Source organism: Astyanax mexicanus, chromosome 9 (genome assembly GCF_023375975.1).
Source record: "Astyanax mexicanus isolate ESR-SI-001 chromosome 9, AstMex3_surface, whole genome shotgun sequence".
Taxonomy (NCBI): domain Eukaryota; kingdom Metazoa; phylum Chordata; class Actinopteri; order Characiformes; family Acestrorhamphidae; genus Astyanax; species Astyanax mexicanus.
Window position 1 is genome coordinate 32,197,783 of NC_064416.1, and position 24,569 is coordinate 32,222,351.

The following is a 24,569-nucleotide window of genomic DNA, read 5'->3' on the forward strand; positions in this document are numbered from 1 at the left end:
TTTTTATGAGACAATTTGATTGTTAAGTCTAAGGGTATATTATATTAATATTTGTTTCCAGCCTTAGCCCACATACTTCTCTCACTTTCAGTGACACTTCTGTATCTCTTAGCTTGTCTAGAAATGCATGTGTACATACAGAATGTACTGTAAGGGTGGCTTGAAGTGCACAGTATACATTCTGAGTGTAGGGTGACCACACTTTACACATGCCTTTCTGGACTAGCTGAAAGATACTAAAGCGTTAGTGAAAGTGCAAAAAGCATGTGAACTGAGGTTGTAGAGTAATATCACAGAATGTTAGGCTTTACCTAGTGTGTCACCTAGAGTTACAGCTTAGATCAGGCCCAAAAAGTCCAGCCTGACCCGGCCCGAGCCCATGCATTTTCTACCTGAGCACAACCCGATCCGCCACATAACCTGTCATTATGAGCCAGAGCCTGATTTAAACCCCACATTTTTTTAGTAAGTAGAGTGTCAAAACTGAGCTTTTTCAAAAACATTCTCGGGCTATTTGAATGAGCAAAATCTGTTGAGAATGATGTTAATGAACACTGCAACACTAAAGAAGCATAGACCTATTATGTAAGAAAAACATTTATAAACAACCGATCTCTCCGTCCACTCATATATAATTAACAATGTCTAAAAAAAAAATATTTTCAGAACAAACTTATTTTTTAAGCATATAGCCTATAGCAAAACACAAAAACGCACTGCAAAATCCTTAAACCGAAATAGATCAAGAACAGTAGCATAATTTACAATGACTTTCGTTTACATTTTTAAAATTTTTTTTTAAGTATATAGCCTCAGTACAAAACACAAAAACAGCAATAAGGCTACTAAGTTTGGGTCGGGCCTCGGGTCGGGTCGGGTTCAGGCAGAAAATCCAAGCTCTACTTAGAGTTACACAAAGCAGGTAGCAGCATGTGAAGTCTGGAGTACCAACAGACTCCAGACACTATTCTTTCTATTACAGTCAGTGGAGTCTTTAATTCTGTGTAAAAGATTCTTCATGTCTGTACATCTGCTTTACAGTTTGGGAAGATTATTCGTGGGCCTTTCCTGAAATTTGTGGCTCATGCAGCTTCATTCACCATCTTTTTGGGTCTTCTGGTAATGAACGCTGCTGACCGCTTCGAGGGGACGACTCTCCTTCCAAACATGACCATCCATGACCACCCTGCCCAGCTGTTCCGCATGAAGACCACCCCATTCACCTGGATGGAAATGCTCATCATTTCTTGGGTTATAGGTGAGATATCATCTCTGAATCTGTTCAATTATAGAACAGCTCGAGGACTCTCGAGCTGTTCTATATATGGAAATTTCAGTGCTATGGCACTTGGGGAGCAGAGAGTAAAGGTTATAATGAGACATAAGAGCCAGTATTAAAAAAAGATCAAATCAGTTTGGCCTAAAATAAAGATAGATAGATAGATAGATAGATAGATAGATAGATAGACAGACAGACAGACAGACAGACAGACAGACATATAGATAGATAGATAGATAGATAGATAGATAGATAGATAGATAGATAGATAGATAGATAGATAGATAGATAGATAGATAGATAGATACATTTTGTGAAGCATTCAGACACAAAACATTCACTCAGAACAGGGCAGAGCAGAGATCATTGGCTTAAATAGACCTTAAAGACACAGTGCCTAATAGTGGTGGGAATCTCTAGGCACCTTATGATTAAATTTGATTACGATTTAGAGGTCTGTGATGTGATTATAAAATTATTATCAATGCATCTTAATCTATACAGATTTTTTTTTCTTTATTTCATGACAACTTGGTTAAAAGTAAATGATCTGTAATCCATAATGAATTCCACCATGTACAGTAATAGGCTCTTTGACAGTATTTCTATTTACTTAAAGAAAGCATAGTTATTTCAATAAATCAAATGGTTCAAATCTAAATCTAAAATCTAGGATAATTGTTTTAGGGTAATATATATGTATATATATATATATATATATATATATATATATATATATATATATATATATATATATATATATATGTATATATATACTGTATATATATATAAAATTATTATTATTATTATTTTTTTTTTTTTGTACCTGGGAACATTTCTGTCACTCCTTACCAGTTTAAAACAACAGGAGGATTAAATGTTTTGGACAAGAACGTTTTTACAGTACAGTAATTCCAATTGATACAATAAAGCCACATTGTACAAAATATGTTATATAGGGACATTTTAAAAAACTGCCAAATTTGTACTTCCTTAGAAATGAATTTCATATCGACAGTATTCAAAGGAATATAGAGTAATTCAAATATAATTATATATTCTCAGTTTAAAAGACGGCTGATATCAGCTCAGCCAATCACTGGTCTACAACCTTTCTGTCTGTGTTCACCGCTTCACTAAAGGACAGTTCCCACACTACTGGCCTTAAATAACTCCTGACTGTCTCGGGGTCGAGGACAGTGCAAATCATAGAGGAACCATAACTCCTCAACCATTTTACCATCTGTCCTACAGCAGCGTCCATCAAATATCCTGCTTAAAACCTCTCACTAATATCCACAGTTCACAGAGAGCAGCAGTGGCTCTTACAACACAGATTCATCACATCATAAACGTCTCAGTTTAGATAATGCTACAGGCAATTTTTACAGATGGAAGAAGGCCAGGTATCTCATTTATGATGTATAAAACACATAATAAGCAATATTCATTATGTTTTGACCTTTGTTTCATGTATTCTGGGCTTTGTGTGGCCTGAAATATCGTACTCAATTACAATTAAATTGCATTATATTGAGGTTAGAAGCACAGACATATTGATTGTTCTAGAAAATTATGTCTGCTTTGAATTTGACACACGTATGCGCTTTTATGTTTTACGAGTCTTTTCTCTTTATATAACATATAATAATAAGATAACAGGAAGATAACACTTACTAGGAACAATACATGATTAAAAATATAGGAGCCTATTTTTAGTGATCTATAGGTGATCCATTAACCGCGCACCTTGCAGCATGATTTAGGGCGTGTCCGCGTGTCTTTGCTATCATAACGACGGGAAAAGTACGCCTGGCGCAGTTTGAAACAGGCAAAAGGATTGTACTAATTTTCTTAATTGATCATAGGTTTGTTTTGGGTGTAACGTGGAATAAACCAAATGGTGTGTCATTTCCCATTCCTTTTAAGAGCCAGGTGTGCTCTCAATATTGGAAGATTGCTATTTTAATGGTGCAGCTACCTGGCCTGTCCAGTGCTTCCCAGCAGAGGACTTTCAAGGTGCATGAGCAGATCTTTTATGGGATCAGATGGATCCCACAGGTTAAGCAGGCGTGAAAGGTAGGTGCGAATACTACTCATGAATTAGCAAACACTAACAAAAGTATTATGGCAATGCCCTATACTTTGTGATGTAATGTAATGTTGATATAAAGATTTACTGCCAAGATAACAGTGAATATCTGTTGTTCAGTCACTAGTGCACCTGTGTTTTCTGTTACTAAGATAGCAATAAGCCAGAAATTTGCCTGAACACACCTCATTTCGAGATTACCACGCCAATCGGTGTAGATATATTCACAAGCACCAGTGCTATTTAAATGATTAAATTAAATTTTAATGATGTTAGATAGCAATAAGCATCATGGCACGCCTTGCACTGGGTGTAAGATAGGGGCCTTAGATTCATATGAGCCACTCTTGGTCATATTTACTGTATTTAGCTACACATACAGAAGTAGTATGTAATTCCTGTGTAACACAACATGCCAGACGTCTCGGCAAGGAGAGGTAGAGGTTCCTAATGGTGCCCTGTGGTAATTCATCCCCAGATTGCTGATAGGTGTAGAGTGTTGATAGCACGTCCATGTGCACCCCATACCATATATATTTAATCAGGGATAGATATGGTGATGCAGCTAACAATGGCATAGCATCTTTGTCCTCAAGACAAGCTCTTAAGAGGGCAGCAGTATGTGGATGAGCATTGTCCTGTTGAAAGAGCACACCAGAGTGTGCATTCAGAAAAGGTATAGCCACTGGATGCAGGACGTTATTAACATACTGTTAGCCTGTCAAAGTGCTTGTAATGAAGCCTTCACCAACAGATTCGTTGGTCACCATCACCTCCAAGACTAAAACATGACTCATCACTGAAGATGATCTGCTGCCGTTTTGCGTCACTCCAAGACAGTCTGGCATGACTACCCACCTGTCATTTGATTCCTTCTGGAACTATTTTTTGATGATGATCATATCATAAATTCTCTTCTTATATTTCTAACTACCTGTCTGTCGCTTGTTCATGTTTGAAGGAATGATCTGGGCTGAATGTAAGGAAATCTGGTCTCAGGGTCCTCGGGAATATCTGCTGGAACCTTGGAACCTGCTGGACTTTGGGATGCTGGCGATCTTCGTCACCTCATTTATAGCGAGGTTCATGGCTTTCTGGCATGCGTACACTGCTCAGAGCTACGTGGACGAGCGCTACACCGACCTCTCCAACATAACGCTGCCCTTCGAGATCGAGTATTACCGCTTGGGTAAGTTCAGCGCATACTGTTGAGAACTGAACTTATAACCAATCCACAGAACCACAGCAGTCCTGCTGTACCACACCTTGTTCAGTTAATAAAAAAGCATCAGAATTACAGTATCTGATGAACTGGTTCCCAACTGGAACATATACTAAAAAATGTTTAACTGCAGAGCTTTGGCCCTCTGGGACTGGAGATAAAAGGTCATAATAAGGGCAAGTTGAATCAGTGCCGTTGTGAAAATATTTAATAGATAGGAGGGAAGTAAGGAAGTGTAATTTAAAAAAAGGATGGATTTTAAAATATTTTTTTACAGCATAAGAATCAGAATTGAATCTCTTGGAATTCTTTATGAGAAACAATACAGCCATCTGCTCTTTTTCAGCCATTTTTCTTTATGTTGTCATTTTATGATGGGTCTCTCTGTAATTGAAGTTTTGGTTTAGCTGCCATTTTCTTTAATACAGTATATATTTAAAGTGATTTTATATTATGTATTGATATAGAACCTACAAAGAAGTCTTCAGATCATTCAGAGCCTGCAGGTTATTCTACTGCACAAAAACACACACATTAGTAAAGTGTCCTAATGGCATAATGTGAGTAGCAATATGCATACAAAATGCATACAACTGGCATCTTTTGACAATCTTTTGTAGAAGTCTGTTTGTGTTTTAGTTCCTGCCCATTTACCAGTCCTAGTTCCACACTCCGGGTTGCCAGGCATGGAACATAATAGCAGGCATTTGATAGATGGAGACAGCTTAGAACCCAGAAGGACTACAAGACAAATGTTGAACTGCTTTACTGCTTTAGTTAATCAGCTAATTAATCAAAGCCACTAATAGGCCACTAATTTCAACATTTAATTCTCACATTCATACTCGGTAATCTACATGCAGCAAGTATTTTGAGATTGGCAAAGTGATCCAGACTAGTACATGTTCTAATAATCTTTCACTTCACTACGTTTTACTTGACTTACCTGACTTACCTTTTTTTTCCATCAAGCACGTGTATACTGGGTTCCCTCAGACCCCCAGCTGATCTCCGAGGGTCTCTATGCCATCGCTGTGGTGCTGAGCTTCTCCCGGATTGCCTACATCCTCCCTGCCAACGAGAGCTTCGGCCCGCTGCAGATTTCGCTGGGCAGGACTGTTAAAGACATATTCAAGTTCATGGTGATCTTCATCATGGTGTTCGTGGCCTTCATGATCGGCATGTTTAACCTCTATTCATACTACCTTGGAGCGAAGCAGAACAATGCCTTCACCACGTAAGTAGGTGGGATTTTTAACCCAAGGGTAGATGCACTATATTAGTTTAACACATTAACCTCACTACACTGCCATGCCAAAAGTCATAGGACGTTAACCATGGAAGCTAATCTGTGGGATATGTGGGTGGGGTCTCCAGCATTGAAAGGGGGAAGTGGGTGTAATTTCTGCCTCTCGGTTGCTGGTCTGTTCACATGTGCCTTTTTAACCAGAGGCCGCTAAGGATTCACTTCCAGCTTCATTTTCCTTCCACTTCATAATTATGTGCTAATTTGTGTTAGTTTATCACTTAAAATCTTAATAAAAATCTTTAAGGTTTGTGGTTGTAAAATGACACAATGTGAAAAAAGTTCAAGGGGTATAAATTCTTTTACAAGCCACCGTGTTCAGCAGCTGTCCTTAAAAGTGTTGGAGTGGCTGAATCGCAACGCTAACAGCCGGCCTCAGACAGGCTTGGAAACAGTTATCTGTGATGCTATCTGCTGGAGTGTATTCATGATCAATATACTGTTGGCAATATACTGGAAAAATAAGTAAAATAATAATTTTCTTTGATGTTACCAAATTAAAAAAACTCATATATAATATAATAGAATATAATCAAGAGGAAGATGGATGGTCACAAGCCATCAAACCAAGCTGAACTGCTTGAATTTTTGCACTAGGAGTGGCATAATGTTATCCAAAAGCAGTGTGTAAGACTGGTGGAGTAAAACATGCCAAGATTCATGAAAACTGTGATTAAAAACCAGGGTTATTCCACCAAATATTGATTTCTGAACTCTTAAAACTTTATGAATATAAACATTATTTGAGGTCTGAAAGCTCTGCATCTTTTTCGTTATTTTAGCCATTTCTCATTTTCTGCAAATAAATGCTCTAATTGACAATATATTTTTATTTGGAATTTGGGAGAAATATTGTCTGTAGTTTATAGAATAGAACAACAATGTTTATGTTACTTAAACATAAACCTATAAATAGCAAAATCAGAGAAACGGATTCAGAAACTGAAGTGGCCTTATTTTTTTTTCCAGAGCTGTACATCCTGCTGTCCCATGACTTTTGGTATGTCAGTCTAGTAATAAACTATGTATTTTTGTCATTCTTTTATCATACTAAATATATGCAAATGTATTGGGCACCTGCTGGAGTCTGTTTTGTTGGAGTAACTCTATTTGCTCTCCAGGGAAGACTTTCCACTAGGTTTTGGAGCATTTTGGTGAGGATTTGATTGAACGTAGAGATACAATGAGATGATAAATGTTCTAACAAATGTTTTTTTTTAATAAGCGAGTCAAGTATTTTCAAGTATCACAGCTCTGTGGCACGTCAGGCTTTTCCCCAGTGATTTCCCGGTTTATTCATGCTGTCGTTTATCACATAAACGCAAACATCAGAGAGTCATTGGCAGTGGCACTGAAAGACATACTGCCAGTGGGCGTCTGGCAGACTGAGTGACTCAGATATAATGAGTGGGCTGGACACTGTGGAGTGGATATGTAAACAGGCCAGAGGATTTTCAACCATTAGCATGGCAGAGAGAAGTTTCTGAAAGTTTTTCAGATTTAATTTGGCGTAAAAACTAGTTATTTACTTCTCAGGAGATATTCATTTCTCACAATATGGACAAAAATATTGGGACACCTCCTTCATAATTGTTTCTTCTGAAATCAAGGGTATTAAAAATAGTTTATCCTGCTTTTGTTGGAGTAACTGTCTTTATGGTCACTCTAAAGATTTTGTAGATTTTGAAACATTGCTGTGAGGATTTGATTTCAAAATAGAAAGGCACCAAAGAAAATAGAACATTTGTCCAAATACAGCAAGTTTTCAATCATTGTGCCACTTTTTCACCACTGAATAAATTATATATCCTAATTGTATAATTTATCTTGTTTACAAAACTAATTTTTTTAAATATTTCTTGAACATTTTACATAGTTAAACATCCCGACCAGACAAACCAACAAAGCACAATGCGTTTACCTCAGCGATGCCATTCTCAACTTTTACCTAGTACTAAAGCCAGATGGAAAGTGAAAAACAATTGGTTTCTAAATATATCTTTGACTTGTATGTCACAAGTCAATACGGGCTGCAATAATTAGTCTATATAATTAACAATTTTCATTATTTAAATTTGTTGACAAATTTTATTGTCGAGTAATCGTTATTTGTAACAGTACTAAATTACACAAAGTGTTGGGGACAGAAACACAATGGGAGATGGGTAAATGACTCACTCACACAGTTTACACTCAACATAGTCTGTGTCTCTAAAAGTGCCCAAACACAACAGATTATACATTTACTGGCTAAATAATAGAAGTTTCCACATTTAAACAATATGTAAACATTTAAATGCCTTTTAAATCTCATGTTAAGCTGTTTTTATCATTTTTACAGGTTGAGAACCTGTCAGAATGAATCGCTGACTAATCGAAAAAATAATCATTAGGTTAGTCAACTACCAAAATAACCATTAATTGCAGCCTTAAAGTCAAAGGACATATTAGAAACAGTGAAACTGTCCAACCTTTTTTATGATTTGGTTTTGTATATTATATTTTCTGCTAAACATGAGTTGATGCTAAAAAATGAATAACTTTGTTTTTAATAGCAATTTTGGTTGGAAATGAACAGGTTGGGTAGATAAAGCCCGAACTGATTTTTTGTTAGATTTAACAGTGTCGCTTCTGGTACTTGCTAAATGATTTAACTTGAAATGTCATGGCTTTTACACTGTCTCTGAAGACTAAGTGTCTTTTTTTTCTAATGATTTCCAATGATCTTTAACGTCCTGGGAGAGAGATAAACAGCTGAAATCCTGTTTAGGTGATCTGTGTTTACTGTGGCTTTACCGTGTTCACTCTAATGACTTAAATATTTGGTTTATATAATTTGATGTTTTCCTGTTTTAAAGACACTCTCTCTCTGCCTGTTCTTCTCCCCACAGTGTGGAGGAGAGCTTTAAAACACTATTCTGGGCTATTTTCGGACTCTCCGAGGTCAAGTCCGTGGTCATTAATAACGGACACAAGTTCATCGAAAATATCGGCTACGTCCTTTACGGTGTATACAACGTTACCATGGTCATCGTTCTGCTCAACATGCTCATCGCTATGATCAACAGCTCCTTCCAGGAAATTGAGGTATTCTGGAACACACACACACACACACACACACACACACACACACAAACACTATCCAACCCTTGACCTCTTGAAATACTGATGAACATTCCTGTAAATGTCAGTCAGTACAAGCAGTTGCTTTTCACTCTTAATAATAACAGTTCCTGCCTTCATCATAGTTGATATGATTATATTATATAGAATATATCAATTCACCATTTAGATACTTTAAATTACACACATTGCTGACACACACACACACGCACTCACACAGCTTGTGTAGTTCCAGTAGAAGAACTATAATTTATAGAATGAGACTCTCTGGAGCAGATAAACTTAACAAATGTACCCATTGCCAAATGCCACCATAGAGCTGTGGAACTGAATTCTTTTGGGATGAGTTGAGGAGTTATGAGTTAGAGATGTGGTTATAAACACAACACAAAAATATGGGAGTGCTGTGGAGCTCCATATAAGCCTCACAGCACCCGACGCATCCTCAGTTTCCCTCCACGAAATGGTGTATGGATGTTTGGGTTGGTGTTTGATTGATGCAACTGGCTATAATGTATATGGAGCTTCTCAACACCCCCGTCTTTTGTGTCGTGTGTAAAAGCTAGTTAGCTCTGCATTTTTATCATGTTAAAGGTGTTACAGTTCAATATATTACAATACTGTAAGTATTGCAATATGTAGCAATTTTAATTTTAGAAAAAAAAAATTCACTTTAATAAAATATTAATGCTTTCAATGTTAACGAGTTATCACACACGATTAATCTGAAAACTTTATGTTCGTTTTTTTTATGCAAATTAACCTTAAAGACTCTAGTCTCCAACTAGTAAGGGCTTAAATTAAATAAAAAGTATGTATTGTGTATTTTTATGTTTTTTCTATTTTAGAAAGACAGAAACTTTACAAAGACAGAAATCTTTTTTTATATTCAGCAACACAAATATAATCTCCTGTATTTATTAAATCCAGCACATCAAACCCTTTAACTTTTAAACACTTTATAACCCAAGCAGAAGGTTTATTATTTTATTACAAATCCGTTACTTCTTTGTGTTAGATTACCTTTAACTTACATGTAAATTTTCTTAACTCGGCTAACGTGTTTAATGCTGCTGTTCTTACCAGCTATAAGGATGTCATGTGGAGCAGCTGTGTTCCTGTCATTAATAAAAAATACAATTTATTGGAAATCATTTCCCCATTCATCAGTCTTTAATATTTTTGTTTTATTTTTAGTTATTGAAAAAAATGGAATTAATTTATTCACAGTTTTTAATTTCAAGTATTAATTTTTTTTTAGAAAATTAATTTTTCTTGTCTCGTTCTTGTCATGAAAAACAGTTCGTCAACAAATATTTTTGGTCATAGTTAATGTTAATGAAATTAACACTGTAGGACACAACCATTTCCTCAGAAACTTGTGAGTCTACATCAGAGAGAGCTTTGTGTAAATAGATTTCAGCTGCTGGAGTTTCAGCTGAGCTTTTGGGAATCAGCAATAGAGCCTGAAAGGTTTTGACTCATATGATAAAGAAAATATCAAAATAAAGTTGTATTACTGTCTTGCTATATCTTGATAGCTAGCCCTAAATACAGGAAAATTTCAGCATTAAAATGTATAAATCATGATTTTGTGTCATTAGTGTGATTGCAGTAATGCAATCACAGTATTGATCTTCTTAAGTCTTATTCTTATTATTATTATTATTATTAGTGTGATTGCAGTAATGCAATCACAGTATTGATCTTCTTAAGTCTTATTCTTCTTCTTCTTATTATTTTTATTATTAGTGTGATTGCAGTAATGCAATCACAGTATTGTTCTTCTTAAGTCTTATTCTTCTTCTTCTTCTTATTATTATTATTAGTGTGATTGCAGTAATGCAATCACAGTACTGTTCTTCTTAAGTCTTATTCTTCTTCTTATTATTATTTTTATTATTATTATTATTAGTGTGATTGCAGTAATGCAATCACAGTACTGATCTTCTTAAGTCTTATTAGTGTGATTGCAGTAATGCAATCACAGTATTGTTCTTCTTAAGTCTTATTCTTCTTCTTCTTATTATTATTATTAGTGTGATTGCAGTAATGCAATCACAGTATTGTTCTTCTTAAGTCTTATTCTTCTTCTTCTTATTATTATTATTATTATTATTATTATTATTAGTGTGATTGCAGTAATGCAATCACAGTATTGTTCTTCTTAAGTCTTATTCTTCTTATTATTATTATTATTATTATTATTAGTGTGATTGCAGTATGCAATCACAGTACTGTTCTTCTTAAGTCTTATTCTTATTATTATTATTATTATTATTATTATTATTATTATTATTATTATTCCACCTGTTTTTTGTCCGGTTAACTAGTGCCGCAGTTTTCGAAATATCGACTTCGTTCAAAAGAGAAAACGTGCGTCCATATCGGGAATGGTGGGCTTGTATACAGCTTTCCGATCGGACTTACGTTTTTCGTAAAAACTTCGTAAGTACGCGTTTTTTTGCCCATTGAAAATGAATGGGCAGAACTTTGCACGCCCGTGGACGTCGCAATTTTTGAAATACGAAGATGAAACCAATTGAGGACCTGTAGAACTTATTGAGCTCTTTCCGAAAATATGCGTTACGAAAAGTTACGACATACGGATTTCGTACGAATGTCGTACGAAGTGGCCCCATTGGAATGAATGGGGCCAATCGGAGGACGGCAGCTAGATCGAAGGACAGGTAGCTAGAACTCCAGTACTGTGAGTGTATGGAGCAGCTATGGGATAAATCAGCGTTAGGTCAAAAGTTTGGACACCCCGGCCCCCCAGTACTGTGTGTAATGGAGCCACGGGTCAAAAGTTTGGACACCCCGGCCCCCCAGTACTGTGTGTAATGGAGCCACGGGTCAAAAGTTTGGACACCCCCGAACGGCCAGAGCAACCTAGCGTGCATAGCTGATTGATGTATTTGCACGTTGCGTAGCAACGTGCAAACACCATTTAATCTAATTTATGCATATATATCACCTAGCAACCACCTAGAAACACCATAGCAACCACCCCGGATACCATAGCAACACCATAGCAACCGCCTAGCAACACCATAGCAACCACCTAGCAACCACCTAGCAACACCTTAGCAACCTCCCCGGATACCATAGCAACACCTTAGCAACCGCCTAGCAACACCTTAGCAACCGCATAGCAACCACTTAGCAACACCTTAGCAACCACCCCGGATACCATAGCAACACCTTAGCAACTGCCTAGCAACCACCTAGCAACACCTTAGCAACCACCCAAGATACCATAGCAACACCTTAGCAACCGCCTAGCAACACCTTAGCAACCACCTAGCAACACCTTAGCAACCACCCCGGATACCATAGCAACACCTTAGCAACCGCCTAGCAACACCCTAGCAACCACCTAGCAACCACCTAGCAACACATTAGCAACCACCCCGGATACCATAGCAACACCTTAGCAACCGCCTAGCAACACCCTAGCAACAACCTAGCAACCACCTAGCAACACCTTAGCAACCACCCTGGATACCATAGCAACACCTTAGCAACCGCCTAGCAACACCTTAGCAACCACCTAGCAACCACCTAGCAACACCTTAGCAACCACCCCGGATACCATAGCAACACCTTAGCAACCGCCTAGCAACACTCTAGCAACCACCTAGCAACCACCTAGCAACACCTTAGCAACCACCCCGGATACCATAGCAACACCTTAGCAACCGCCTAGCAACACCTTAGCAACCACCTAGCAACCACTTAGCAACACCTTAGCAACCACCCCGGATACCATAGCAACACCTTAGCAACCGCCTAGCAACACCGTAGCAACCACCTAGCAACCACCTAGCAACACCATAGCAACCACCCCGGATACCATAGCAACACCTTAGCAACCGCCTAGCAACACCCTAGCAACCACCTAGCAACCACCTAGCAACACCTTAGCAACCACCCCGGATACCATAGCAACACCTTAGCAACCGCCTAGCAACACCTTAGCAACCACCTAGCAACCACCTAGCAACACCTTAGCAACCACCCTGGATACCATAGCAACACCTTAGCAACTGCCTAGCAACACCCTAGCAACCACCTAGCAACCACCTAGCAACACCTTAGCAACCACCCCGGATACCATAGCAACACCTTAGCAACTGCCTAGCAACACCCTAGCAACCACCTAGCAACACCTTAGCAACCACCCTGGATACCATAGCAACACCTTAGCAACCGCCTAGCAACACCTTAGCAACCACCTAGCAACCACTTAGCAACACCTTAGCAACCACCCCGGATACCATAGCAACACCTTAGCAACCGCCTAGCAACCACCTAGCAACCACCTAGCAACACCTTAGCAACCACCCCGGATACCATAGTAACACCTTAGCAACCGCCTAGCAACACCCTAGCAACCACCTAGCAACACCTTAGCAACCATCCCGGATACCATAGCAACACCTTAGCAACCGCCTAGCAATACCTTAGCAACCACCTAGCAACATCTTAGCAACCACCCCGGATACCATAGCAACACCTTAGCAACCACCTAGCAACACCTTAGCAACCACCTAGCAACACCTTAGCAGATACCAGCCAGCACTGCAATCACACTCGCAGTTTCTGCAGGAACTGCAATCTAGTTATTATTATTATTCCACCTGTTTTTTGTCCGGTTAACTAGTGCCGCAGTTTTCGAAATATCGACTTCGTTCAAAAGAGAAAACGTGCGTCCATATCGGGAATGGTGGGCTTGTATACAGCTTTCCGATCGGACTTACGTTTTTCGTAAAAACTTCGTAAGTACGCGTTTTTTTGCCCATTGAAAATGAATGGGCAGAACTTTGCACGCCCGTGGACGTCGCAATTTTTGAAATACTAAGATGAAACCAATTGAGGACCTGTAGAACTTATTGAGCTCTTTCCGAAAATATGCGTTACGAAAAGTTACGACGTACGGATTTCGTACGAATGTCGTACGAAGTGGCCCCATTGGAATGAATGGGGCCAATCGGAGGACGGCAGCTAGATCGAAGGACAGGTAGCTAGAACTCCAGTACTGTGTGTAATGGAGCAGCTATGGGATAAATCAGCGTTAGGTCAAAAGTTTGGACACCCCGGCCCCCCAGTACTGTGTGTAATGGAGCCACGGGTCAAAAGTTTGGACACCCCGGCCCCCCAGTACTGTGTGTAATGGAGCCACGGGTCAAAAGTTTGGACACCCCCGAACGGCCAGAGCAACCTAGCGTGCATAGCTGATTGATGTATTTGCACGTTGCGTAGCAACGTGCAAACACCATTTAATCAAATTTATGCATATACATCACCTAGCAACCACCTAGAAACACCATAGCAACCACCCCGGATACCATAGCAACACCTTAGCAACCGCCTAGCAACACCTTAGCAACCACCTAGCAACTACCTAGCAACATCTTAGCAACCACCCCGGATACCATAGCAACACCTTAGCAACCCCCTAGCAACACCCTAGCAACCACCTAGCAACCACCTAGCAACACCTTAGCAACCACCCCGGATACCATAGCAACACCTTAGCAACCGCCTAGCAACACCCTAGCAACCACCTAGCAACCACCTAGCAACACCTTAGCAAACACCCCGGATACCATAGCAACACCTTAGCAACCGCCTAGCAACACCCTAGCAACCACCTAGCAACCACCTAGCAACACCTTAGCAACCACCCCGGATACCATAGCAACACCTTAGCAACCGCCTAGCAACACCCTAGCAACCACCTAGCAACCACCTAGCAACACCTTAGCAACCACCCCGGATACCATAGCAACACCTTAGCAACCGCCTAGCAACACCCTAGCAACCACCTAGCAACCACCTAGCGACACCTTAGCAACCACCCCGGATACCATAGCAACACCTTAGCAACCGCCTAGCAACACCCTAGCAACCACCTAGCAACCACCTAGCAACACCTTAGCAACCACCCCAGATACCATAGCAACACCTTAGCAACCGCCTAGCAACACCCTAGCAACCACCTAGCAACACCTTAGCAACCACCCCGGATACCATAGCAACACCTTAGCAACCGCCTAGCAACACCCTAGCAACCACCTAGCAACACCTTAGCAACCACCCCGGATACCATAGCAACACCTTAGCAACCGCCTAGCAACACCTTAGCAACCACCTAGCAACACCTTAGCAACCACCCCGGATACCATAGCAACACCTTAGCAACCGCCTAGCAACACCTTAGCAACCACCTAGCAACACCTTAGCAACCACCCCGGATACCATAGCAACACCTTAGCAACCGCCTAGCAACACCCTAGCAACCACCTAGCAACCACCTAGCAACACCTTAGCAACCACCCCGGATACCATAGCAACACCCTAGCAACCACCTAGCAACACCTTAGCAACCACCCCGGATATCATAGCAACACCTTAGCAACCGCCTAGCAACACCTTAGCAACCACCTAGCAACCACCTAGCAACACCTTAGCAACCACCCCGGATACCATAGCAACACCTTAGCAACCGCCTAGCAACACCTTAGCAACCACCTAGCAACCACCTAGCAACACCTTAGCAACCACCCTGGATACCATAGCAACACCTTAGCAACCGCCTAGCAACACCTTAGCAACCACCTAGCAACACCTTAGCAACCACCCCAGATACCATAGCAACACCTTAGCAACCGCCTAGCAACACCTTAGCAACCACCTAGCAACCACTTAGCAACACCTTAGCAACCACCCCGGATACCATAGCCACACCTTAGCAACCACTTAGCAACACCTTAGCAACACCATAGCAGATACCAGCCAGCACTGCAATCACACTCGCAGTTTCTGTAGGAACTGCAATCTAGTTCTTATTATTATTATTAGTGTGATTGCAGTAATGCAATCACAGTATTGTTCTTCTTAAGTCTTATTCTTATTATTATTAGTGTGATTGCAGTAATGCAATCACAGTATTGTTCTTCTTAAGTCTTATTCTTATTATTATTATTATTATTATTCCACCTGTTTTTTGTCCGGTTAACTAGTGCCGCAGTTTTCGAAATATCGACTTCGTTCAAAAGAGAAAACGTGCGTCCATATCGGGAATGGTGGGCTTGTATACAGCTTTCCGATCGGACTTACGTTTTTCGTAAAAACTTCGTAAGTACGCGTTTTTTTGCCCATTGAAAATGAATGGGCAGAACTTTGCACGCCCGTGGACGTCGCAATTTTTGAAATACGAAGATGAAACCAATTGAGGACCTGTAGAACTTATTGAGCTCTTTCCGAAAATATGCGTTACGAAAAGTTACGACGTACGGATTTCGTACGAATGTCGTACGAAGTGGCCCCATTGGAATGAATGGGGCCAATCGGAGGACGGCAGCTAGATCGAAGGACAGGTAGCTAGAACTCCAGTACTGTGTGTAATGGAGCAGCTATGGGATTAATCAGCGTTAGGTCAAAAGTTTGGACACCCTGGCCCCCCCCAGTACTGTGTGTAATGGAGCCATGGGTCAAAAGTTTGGACACCCCGGCCCCCCAGTACTGTGTGTAATGGAGCCACGGGTCAAAAGTTTGGACACCCCCGAACGGCCAGAGCAACCTAGCGTGCATAGCTGATTGATGTATTTGCACGTTGCGTAGCAACGTGCAAACACCATTTAATCTAATTTATGCATATAAATCACCTAGCAACCACCTAGAAACACCATAGCAACCACCACAGATACCATAGCAACACCTTAGCAACCGCCTAGCAACACCTTAGCAACCACCTAGCAACCACCTAGCAACACCTTAGCAACCTCCCCGGATACCATAGCAACACCTTAGCAACCGCCTAGCAACACCTTAGCAACCGCATAGCAACCACTTAGCAACACCTTAGCAACCACCCCGGATACCATAGCAACACCTTAGCAACCACCTAGCAACTGCTTAGGAGTGACCTACCAACCACGTAGCAACACCATAGCAACCACCCTGGATACCATAGCAACACCTTAGCAACCGCCTAGCAACACCCTAGCAACCACCTAGCAACCACCTAGCAACACCTTAGCAACCACCCCGGATACCATAGCAACACCTTAGCAACCGCCTAGCAACACCCTAGCAACCACCTAGCAACCACCTAGCAACACCTTAGCAACCACCCCGGATACCATAGCAACACCTTAGCAACCGCCTAGCAACACCCTAGCAACCACCTAGCAACACCTTAGCAACCACCCCGGATACCATAGCAACACCTTAGCAACCGCCTAGCAACATCCTAGCAACCACCTAGCAACCACCCCGGATACCATAGCAACACCTTAGCAACCGCCTAGCAACACCTTAGCAACCACCCCGGATACCATAGCAACACCTTAGCAACCACCTAGCAACTGCTTAGGAGTGACCTACCAACCACTTAGCAACACCATAGCAACCACCCTGGATACCATAGCAACACCTTAGCAACCGCCTAGCAACACCCTAGCAACCACCTAGCAACCACCTAGCAACACCTTAGCAACCACCCGAATACCATAGCAACACCTTAGCAACCGCCTAGCAACACCCTAGCAACCACCTAGCAACCACCTAGCAACACCTTAGCAACCACCCCGGATACCATAGCAACACCTTAGCAACCGCCTAGCAACACCCTAGCAACCACCTAGAGAACACCTTAGCAACCACCCCGGATACCATAGCAACACCTTAGCAACCGCCTAGCAACACCCTAGCAACCACCTAGCAACCACCTAGCAACACCTTAGCAACCACCCCGGATACCATAGCAACACCTTAGCAACCGCCTAGCAACACCTTAGCAACCACCTAGCAACCACCTAGCAACACCTTAGCAACCACCCCGGATACCATAGCAACACCTTAGCAACCGCCTAGCAACACCCTAGCAACCACCTAGCAACACCTTAGCAACCACCCCGGATACCATAGCAACACCTTAGCAACACCATAGCAGATACCAGCCAGCACTGCAATCACACTCGCAGTTTCTGTAGGAACTGCAATCTAGTTATTATTATTATTCCACCTGTTTTTTGTCCGGTTAACTAGTGCCGCAGTTTTCGAAATATCGACTTCGTTCAAAAGAGAAAACGTGCGTCCATATCGGGAATGGTGGGCTTGTATACAGCTTTCCGATCGGACTTACGTTTTTCGTAAAAACTTCGTAAGTACGCGTTTTTTTGACCATTGAAAATGAATGGGCAGAACTTTGCACGCCCGTGGACGTCGCAATTTTTGAAATACGAAGATGAAACCAATTGAGGACCTGTAGAACTTATTGAGCTCTTTCCGAAAATATGCGTTACGAAAAGTTACGACGTACGGATTTCGTACGAATGTCGTACGAAGTGGCCCCATTGGAATGAATGGGGCCAATCGGAGGACGGCAGCTAGATCGAAGGACAGGTAGCTAGAACTCCAGTACTGTGAGTGTATGGAGCAGCTATGGGATAAATCAGCGTTAGGTCAAAAGTTTGGACACCCCGGCCCCCCAGTACTGTGTGTAATGGAGCCACGGGTCAAAAGTTTGGACACCCCGGCCCCCCAGTACTGTGTGTAATGGAGCCACGGGTCAAAAGTTTGGACACCCCCGAACGGCCAGAGCAACCTAGCGTGCATAGCTGATTGATGTATTTGCACGTTGCGTAGCAACGTGCAAACACCATTTAATCTAATTTATGCATATAAATCACCTAGCAACCACCTAGAAACACCATAGCAACCACCACAGATACCATAGCAACACCTTAGCAACCGCCTAGCAACACCTTAGCAACCACCTAGCAACCACCTAGCAACACCTTAGCAACCTCCCCGGATACCATAGCAACACCTGAGCAACCGCCTAGCGACACCTTAGCAACACCTTAGCAACCACCCCGGATACCATAGCAACACCTTAGCAACCGCCTAGCAACCGCCTAGCAACACCATAGCAACCACCTAGCAACCATCTAGCAACACCTTAGCAACCACCCCAGATACCATAGCAACACCTTAGCAACCGCCTAGCAACACCCTAGCAACCACCTAGCAACCACCTAGCAACACCTTAGCAACCACCCCGGATACCATAGCAACACCTTAGCAACCGCCTAGCAACACCCTAGCAACCACCTAGCAACCACCTAGCAACACCTTAGCAACCACCCCGGATACCATAGCAACACCTTAGCAACCGCCTAGCAACACCCTAGCAACCACCTAGCAACACCTTAGCAACCACCCCGGATACCATAGCAACACCTTAGCAACCGCCTAGCAACACCCTAGCAACCACCTAGCAACCACCTAGCAACACCTTAGCAACCACCCCGGATACCATAGCAACACCTTAGCAACCGCCTAGCAACACCCTAGCAACCACCTAGCAACCACCTAGCAACACCTTAGCAACCACCCCGGATACCATAGCAACACCTTAGCAACCGCCTAGCAACACCCTAGCAACCACCTAGCAACCACCTAGCAACACCTTAGCAACCACCCCGGATACCATAGCAACACCTTAGCAACCGCCTAGCAACACCCTAGCAACCACCTAGCAACACCTTAGCAACCACCCTGGATACCATAAAAACACCTTAGCAACCGCCTAGCAACACCCTAGCAACCACCTAGCAACCACCTAGCAACACCTTAGCAACCACCCCGGATACCATAGCAACACCTTAGCAACCGCCTAGCAACACCCTAGCAACCACCTAGCAACCACCTAGCAACACCTTAGCAACCACCCCGGATACCATAGCAACACCTTAGCAACCGCCTAGCAACACCCTAGCAACCACCTAGCAACACCTTAGCAACCACCCCGGATACCATAGCAACACCTTAGCAACCGCCTAGCAACAACTTAGCAACCACCTAGCAACCACCTAGCAACACCTTAGCAACCACCCCGGATACCATAGCAACACCTTAGCAACCGCCTAGCAACACCTTAGCAACCACCTAGCAACCAGCTAGCAACACCTTAGCAACCACCCCGGATACCATAGCAACACCTTAGCAACCGCCTAGCAACACCTTAGCAACCACCTAGCAACACCTTAGCAACCACCCCAGATACCATAGCAACACCTTAGCAACCACCTAGCAACACCTTAGCAACCACCTAGCAACCACTTAGCAACACCTTAGCAACCACCCCGGATACCATAGCCACACCGTAGCAACCACTTAGCAACACCTTAGCAACACCACAGCAGATACCAGCCAGCACTGCAATCACACTCGCAGTTTCTGTAGGAACTGCAATCTAGTTATTATTATTATTATTATTATTATTATTCCACCTGTTTTTTGTCCGGTTAACTAGTGCCGCAGTTTTCGAAATATCGACTTCGTTCAAAAGAGAAAACGTGCGTCCATATCGGGAATGGTGGGCTTGTATACAGCTTTCCGATCGGACTTACGTTTTTCGTAAAAACTTCGTAAGTACGCGTTTTTTTGCCCATAGAAAATGAATGGGCAGAACTTTGCACGTCCGTGGACGTCGCAATTTTTGAAATACTAAGATGAAACCAATTGAGGACCTGTAGAACTTATTGAGCTCTTTCCGAAAATATGCGTTACGAAAAGTTACGACGTACGGATTTCGTACGAATGTCGTACGAAGTGGCCCCATTGGAATGAATGGGGCCAATCGGAGGACGGCAGCTAGATCGAAGGACAGGTAGCTAGAACTCCAGTACTGTGTGTAATGGAGCAGCTATGAGATAAAACAGCATTAGGTCAAAAGTTTGGACACCCCGGCCCCCCAGTACTGTGTGTAATGGAGCCACGGGTCAAAAGTTTGGACACCCCGGCCCCCCAGTACTGTGTGTAATGGAGCCACGGGTCAAAAGTTTGGACACCCCCGAACGGCCAGAGCAACCTAGCGTGCATAGCTGATTGATGTATTTGCACGTTGCGTAGCAACGTGCAAACACCATTTAATCAAATTTATGCATATACATCACCTAGCAACCACCTAGAAACACCATAGCAACCACCCTGGATACCATAGCAACACCTTAGCAACCGCCTAGCAACACCATAGCAACCACCTAGCAACCATCTAGCAACACCTTAGCAACCACCCCAGATACCATAGCAACACCTTAGCAACCGCCTAGCAACACCCTAGCAACCACCTAGCAACCACCTAGCAACACCTTAGCAACCACCCCGGATACCATAGCAACACCTTAGCAACCGCCTAGCAACACCCTAGCAACCACCTAGCAACCACCTAGCAACACCTTAGCAACCACCCTGGATACCATAGCAACACCTTAGCAACCGCCTAGCAACACCCTAGCAACCACCTAGCAACACCTTAGCAACCACCCCGGATACCATAGCAACACCTTAGCAACCGCCTAGCAACACCCTAGCAACCACCTAGCAACACCTTAGCAACCACCCCGGATACCATAGCAACACCTTAGCAACCGCCTAGCAACACCCTAGCAACCACCTAGCAACCACCTAGCAACACCTTAGCAACCACCCCGGATACCATAGCAACACCTTAGCAACCGCCTAGCAACACCCTAGCAACCACCTAGCAACCACCTAGCAACACCTTAGCAACCACCCCGGATACCATAGCAACACCTTAGCAACCGCCTAGCAACACCCTAGCAACCACCTAGCAACACCTTAGCAACCACCCTGGATACCATAGCAACACCTTAGCAACCGCCTAGCAACACCCTAGCAACCACCTAGCAACCACCTAGCAACACCTTAGCAACCACCCCGGATACCATAGCAACACCTTAGCAACCACCTAGCAACACCCTAGCAACCACCTAGCAACCACCTAGCAACACCTTAGCAACCACCCCGGATACCATAGCAACACCTTAGCAACCGCCTAGCAACACCCTAGCAACCACCTAGCAACACCTTAGCAACCACCCCGGATACCATAGCAACACCTTAGCAACCGCCTAGCAACAACTTAGCAACCACCTAGCAACCACCTAGCAACACCTTAGCAACCACCCCGGATACCATAGCAACACCTTAGCAACCGCCTAGCAACACCTTAGCAACCACCTAGCAACCAGCTAGCAACACCTTAGCAACCACCCCGGATACCATAGCAACACCTTAGCAACCGCCTAGCAACACCTTAGCAACCACCTAGCAACACCTTAGCAACCACCCCAGATACCATAGCAACACCTTAGCAACCGCCTAGCAACACCTTAGCAACCACCTAGCAACCATCTAGCAACACCTTAGCAACCACCCCAGATACCATAGCAACACCTTAGCAACCGCCTAGCAACACCCTAGCAACCACCTAGCAACCACCTAGCAACACCTTAGCAACCACCCCGGATACCATAGCAACACCTTAGCAACCGCCTAGCAACACCCTAGCAACCACCTAGCAACCACCTAGCAACTCCTTAGCAACCACCCTGGATACCATAGCAACACCTTAGCAACCGCCTAGCAACACCCTAGCAACCACCTAGCAACACCTTAGCAACCACCCCGGATACCATAGCAACACCTTAGCAACCGCCTAGCAACACCCTAGCAACCACCTAGCAACACCTTAGCAACCACCCCGGATACCATAGCAACACCTTAGCAACCGCCTAGCAACACCCTAGCAACCACCTAGCAACCACCTAGCAACACCTTAGCAACCACCCCGGATACCATAGCAACACCTTAGCAACCGCCTAGCAACACCCTAGCAACCACCTAGCAACACCTTAGCAACCACCCTGGATACCATAGCAACACCTTAGCAACCGCCTAGCAACACCCTAGCAACCACCTAGCAACCACCTAGCAACACCTTAGCAACCACCCCGGATACCATAGCAACACCTTAGCAACCACCTAGCAACACCCTAGCAACCACCTAGCAACCACCTTGCAACACCTTAGCAACCACCCCGGATACCATAGCAACACCTTAGCAACCGCCTAGCAACACCCTAGCAACCACCTAGCAACACCTTAGCAACCACCCCGGATACCATAGCAACACCTTAGCAACCGCCTAGCAACAACTTAGCAACCACCTAGCAACCACCTAGCAACACCTTAGCAACCACCCCGGATACCATAGCAACACCTTAGCAACCGCCTAGCAACACCTTAGCAACCACCTAGCAACCAGCTAGCAACACCTTAGCAACCACCCCGGATACCATAGCAACACCTTAGCAACCGCCTAGCAACACCTTAGCAACCACCTAGCAACACCTTAGCAACCACCCCAGATACCATAGCAACTCCTTAGCAACCGCCTAGCAACACCTTAGCAACCACCTAGCAACCACTTAGCAACACCTTAGCAACCACCCCGGATACCATAGCCACACCTTAGCAACCACTTAGCAACACCTTAGCAACACCACAGCAGATACCAGCCAGCACTGCAATCACACTCGCAGTTTCTGTAGGAACTGCAATCTAGTTCCACCTGTTTTTTGTCCGGTTAACTAGTGCCGCAGTTTTCGAAATATCGACTTCGTTCAAAAGAGAAAACGTGCGTCCATATCGGGAATGGTGGGCTTGTATACAGCTTTCCGATCGGACTTACGCTTTTCGTAAAAACTTCGTAAGTACGCGTTTTTTTGCCCATTGAAAATGAATGGGCAGAACTTTGCACGCCCGTGGACGTCGCAATTTTTGAAATACTAAGATGAAACCAATTGAGGACCTGTAGAACTTATTGAGCTCTTTCCGAAAATATGCGTTACGAAAAGTTACGACGTACGGATTTCGTACGAATGTCGTACGAAGTGGCCCCATTGGAATGAATGGGGCCAATCGGAGGACGGCAGCTAGATCGAAGGACAGGTAGCTAGAACTCCAGTACTGTGTGTAATGGAGCAGCTATGGGATAAATCAGCGTTAGGTCAAAAGTTTGGACACCCCGGCCCCCCAGTACTGTGTGTAATGGAGCCACGGGTCAAAAGTTTGGACACCCCGGCCCCCCAGTACTGTGTGTAATGGAGCCACGGGTCAAAAGTTTGGACACCCCCGAACGGCCAGAGCAACCTAGCGTGCATAGCTGATTGATGTATTTGCACGTTGCGTAGCAACGTGCAAACACCATTTAATCAAATTTATGCATATACATCACCTAGCAACCACCTAGAAACACCATAGCAACCACCCCGGATACCATAGCAACACCTTAGCAACCGCCTAGCAACACCATAGCAACCACCTAGCAACCATCTAGCAACACCTTAGCAACCACCCCAGATACCATAGCAACACCTTAGCAACCCCCTAGCAACACCCTAGCAACCACCTAGCAACCACCTAGCAACACCTTAGCAACCACCCCGGATACCATAGCAACACCTTAGCAACCGCCTAGCAACACCCTAGCAACCACCTAGCAACCACCTAGCAACACCTTAGCAAACACCCCGGATACCATAGCAACACCTTAGCAACCGCCTAGCAACACCCTAGCAACCACCTAGCAACCACCTAGCAACACCTTAGCAACCACCCCGGATACCATAGCAACACCTTAGCAACCGCCTAGCAACACCCTAGC

The 24,569-nt window shown here is 43.4% G+C and overlaps 1 protein-coding gene across 1 annotated transcript in view; it reads left to right on the forward strand.

The window, feature by feature from the left end:
• Nucleotides 1-24,569, forward strand: part of trpc6b (transient receptor potential cation channel, subfamily C, member 6b) — a 69,633-nt gene that overhangs the window by 18,033 nt on the left and 27,031 nt on the right. Inside the window, exons 5-8 of the mRNA XM_022679749.2 lie at nt 1,042-1,258; nt 4,333-4,560; nt 5,566-5,830; nt 8,791-8,986. Of these exons, the coding sequence (XP_022535470.2) occupies nt 1,042-1,258; nt 4,333-4,560; nt 5,566-5,830; nt 8,791-8,986 (906 nt within the window). The remainder of the gene's footprint in view (nt 1-1,041; nt 1,259-4,332; nt 4,561-5,565; nt 5,831-8,790; nt 8,987-24,569) is intronic.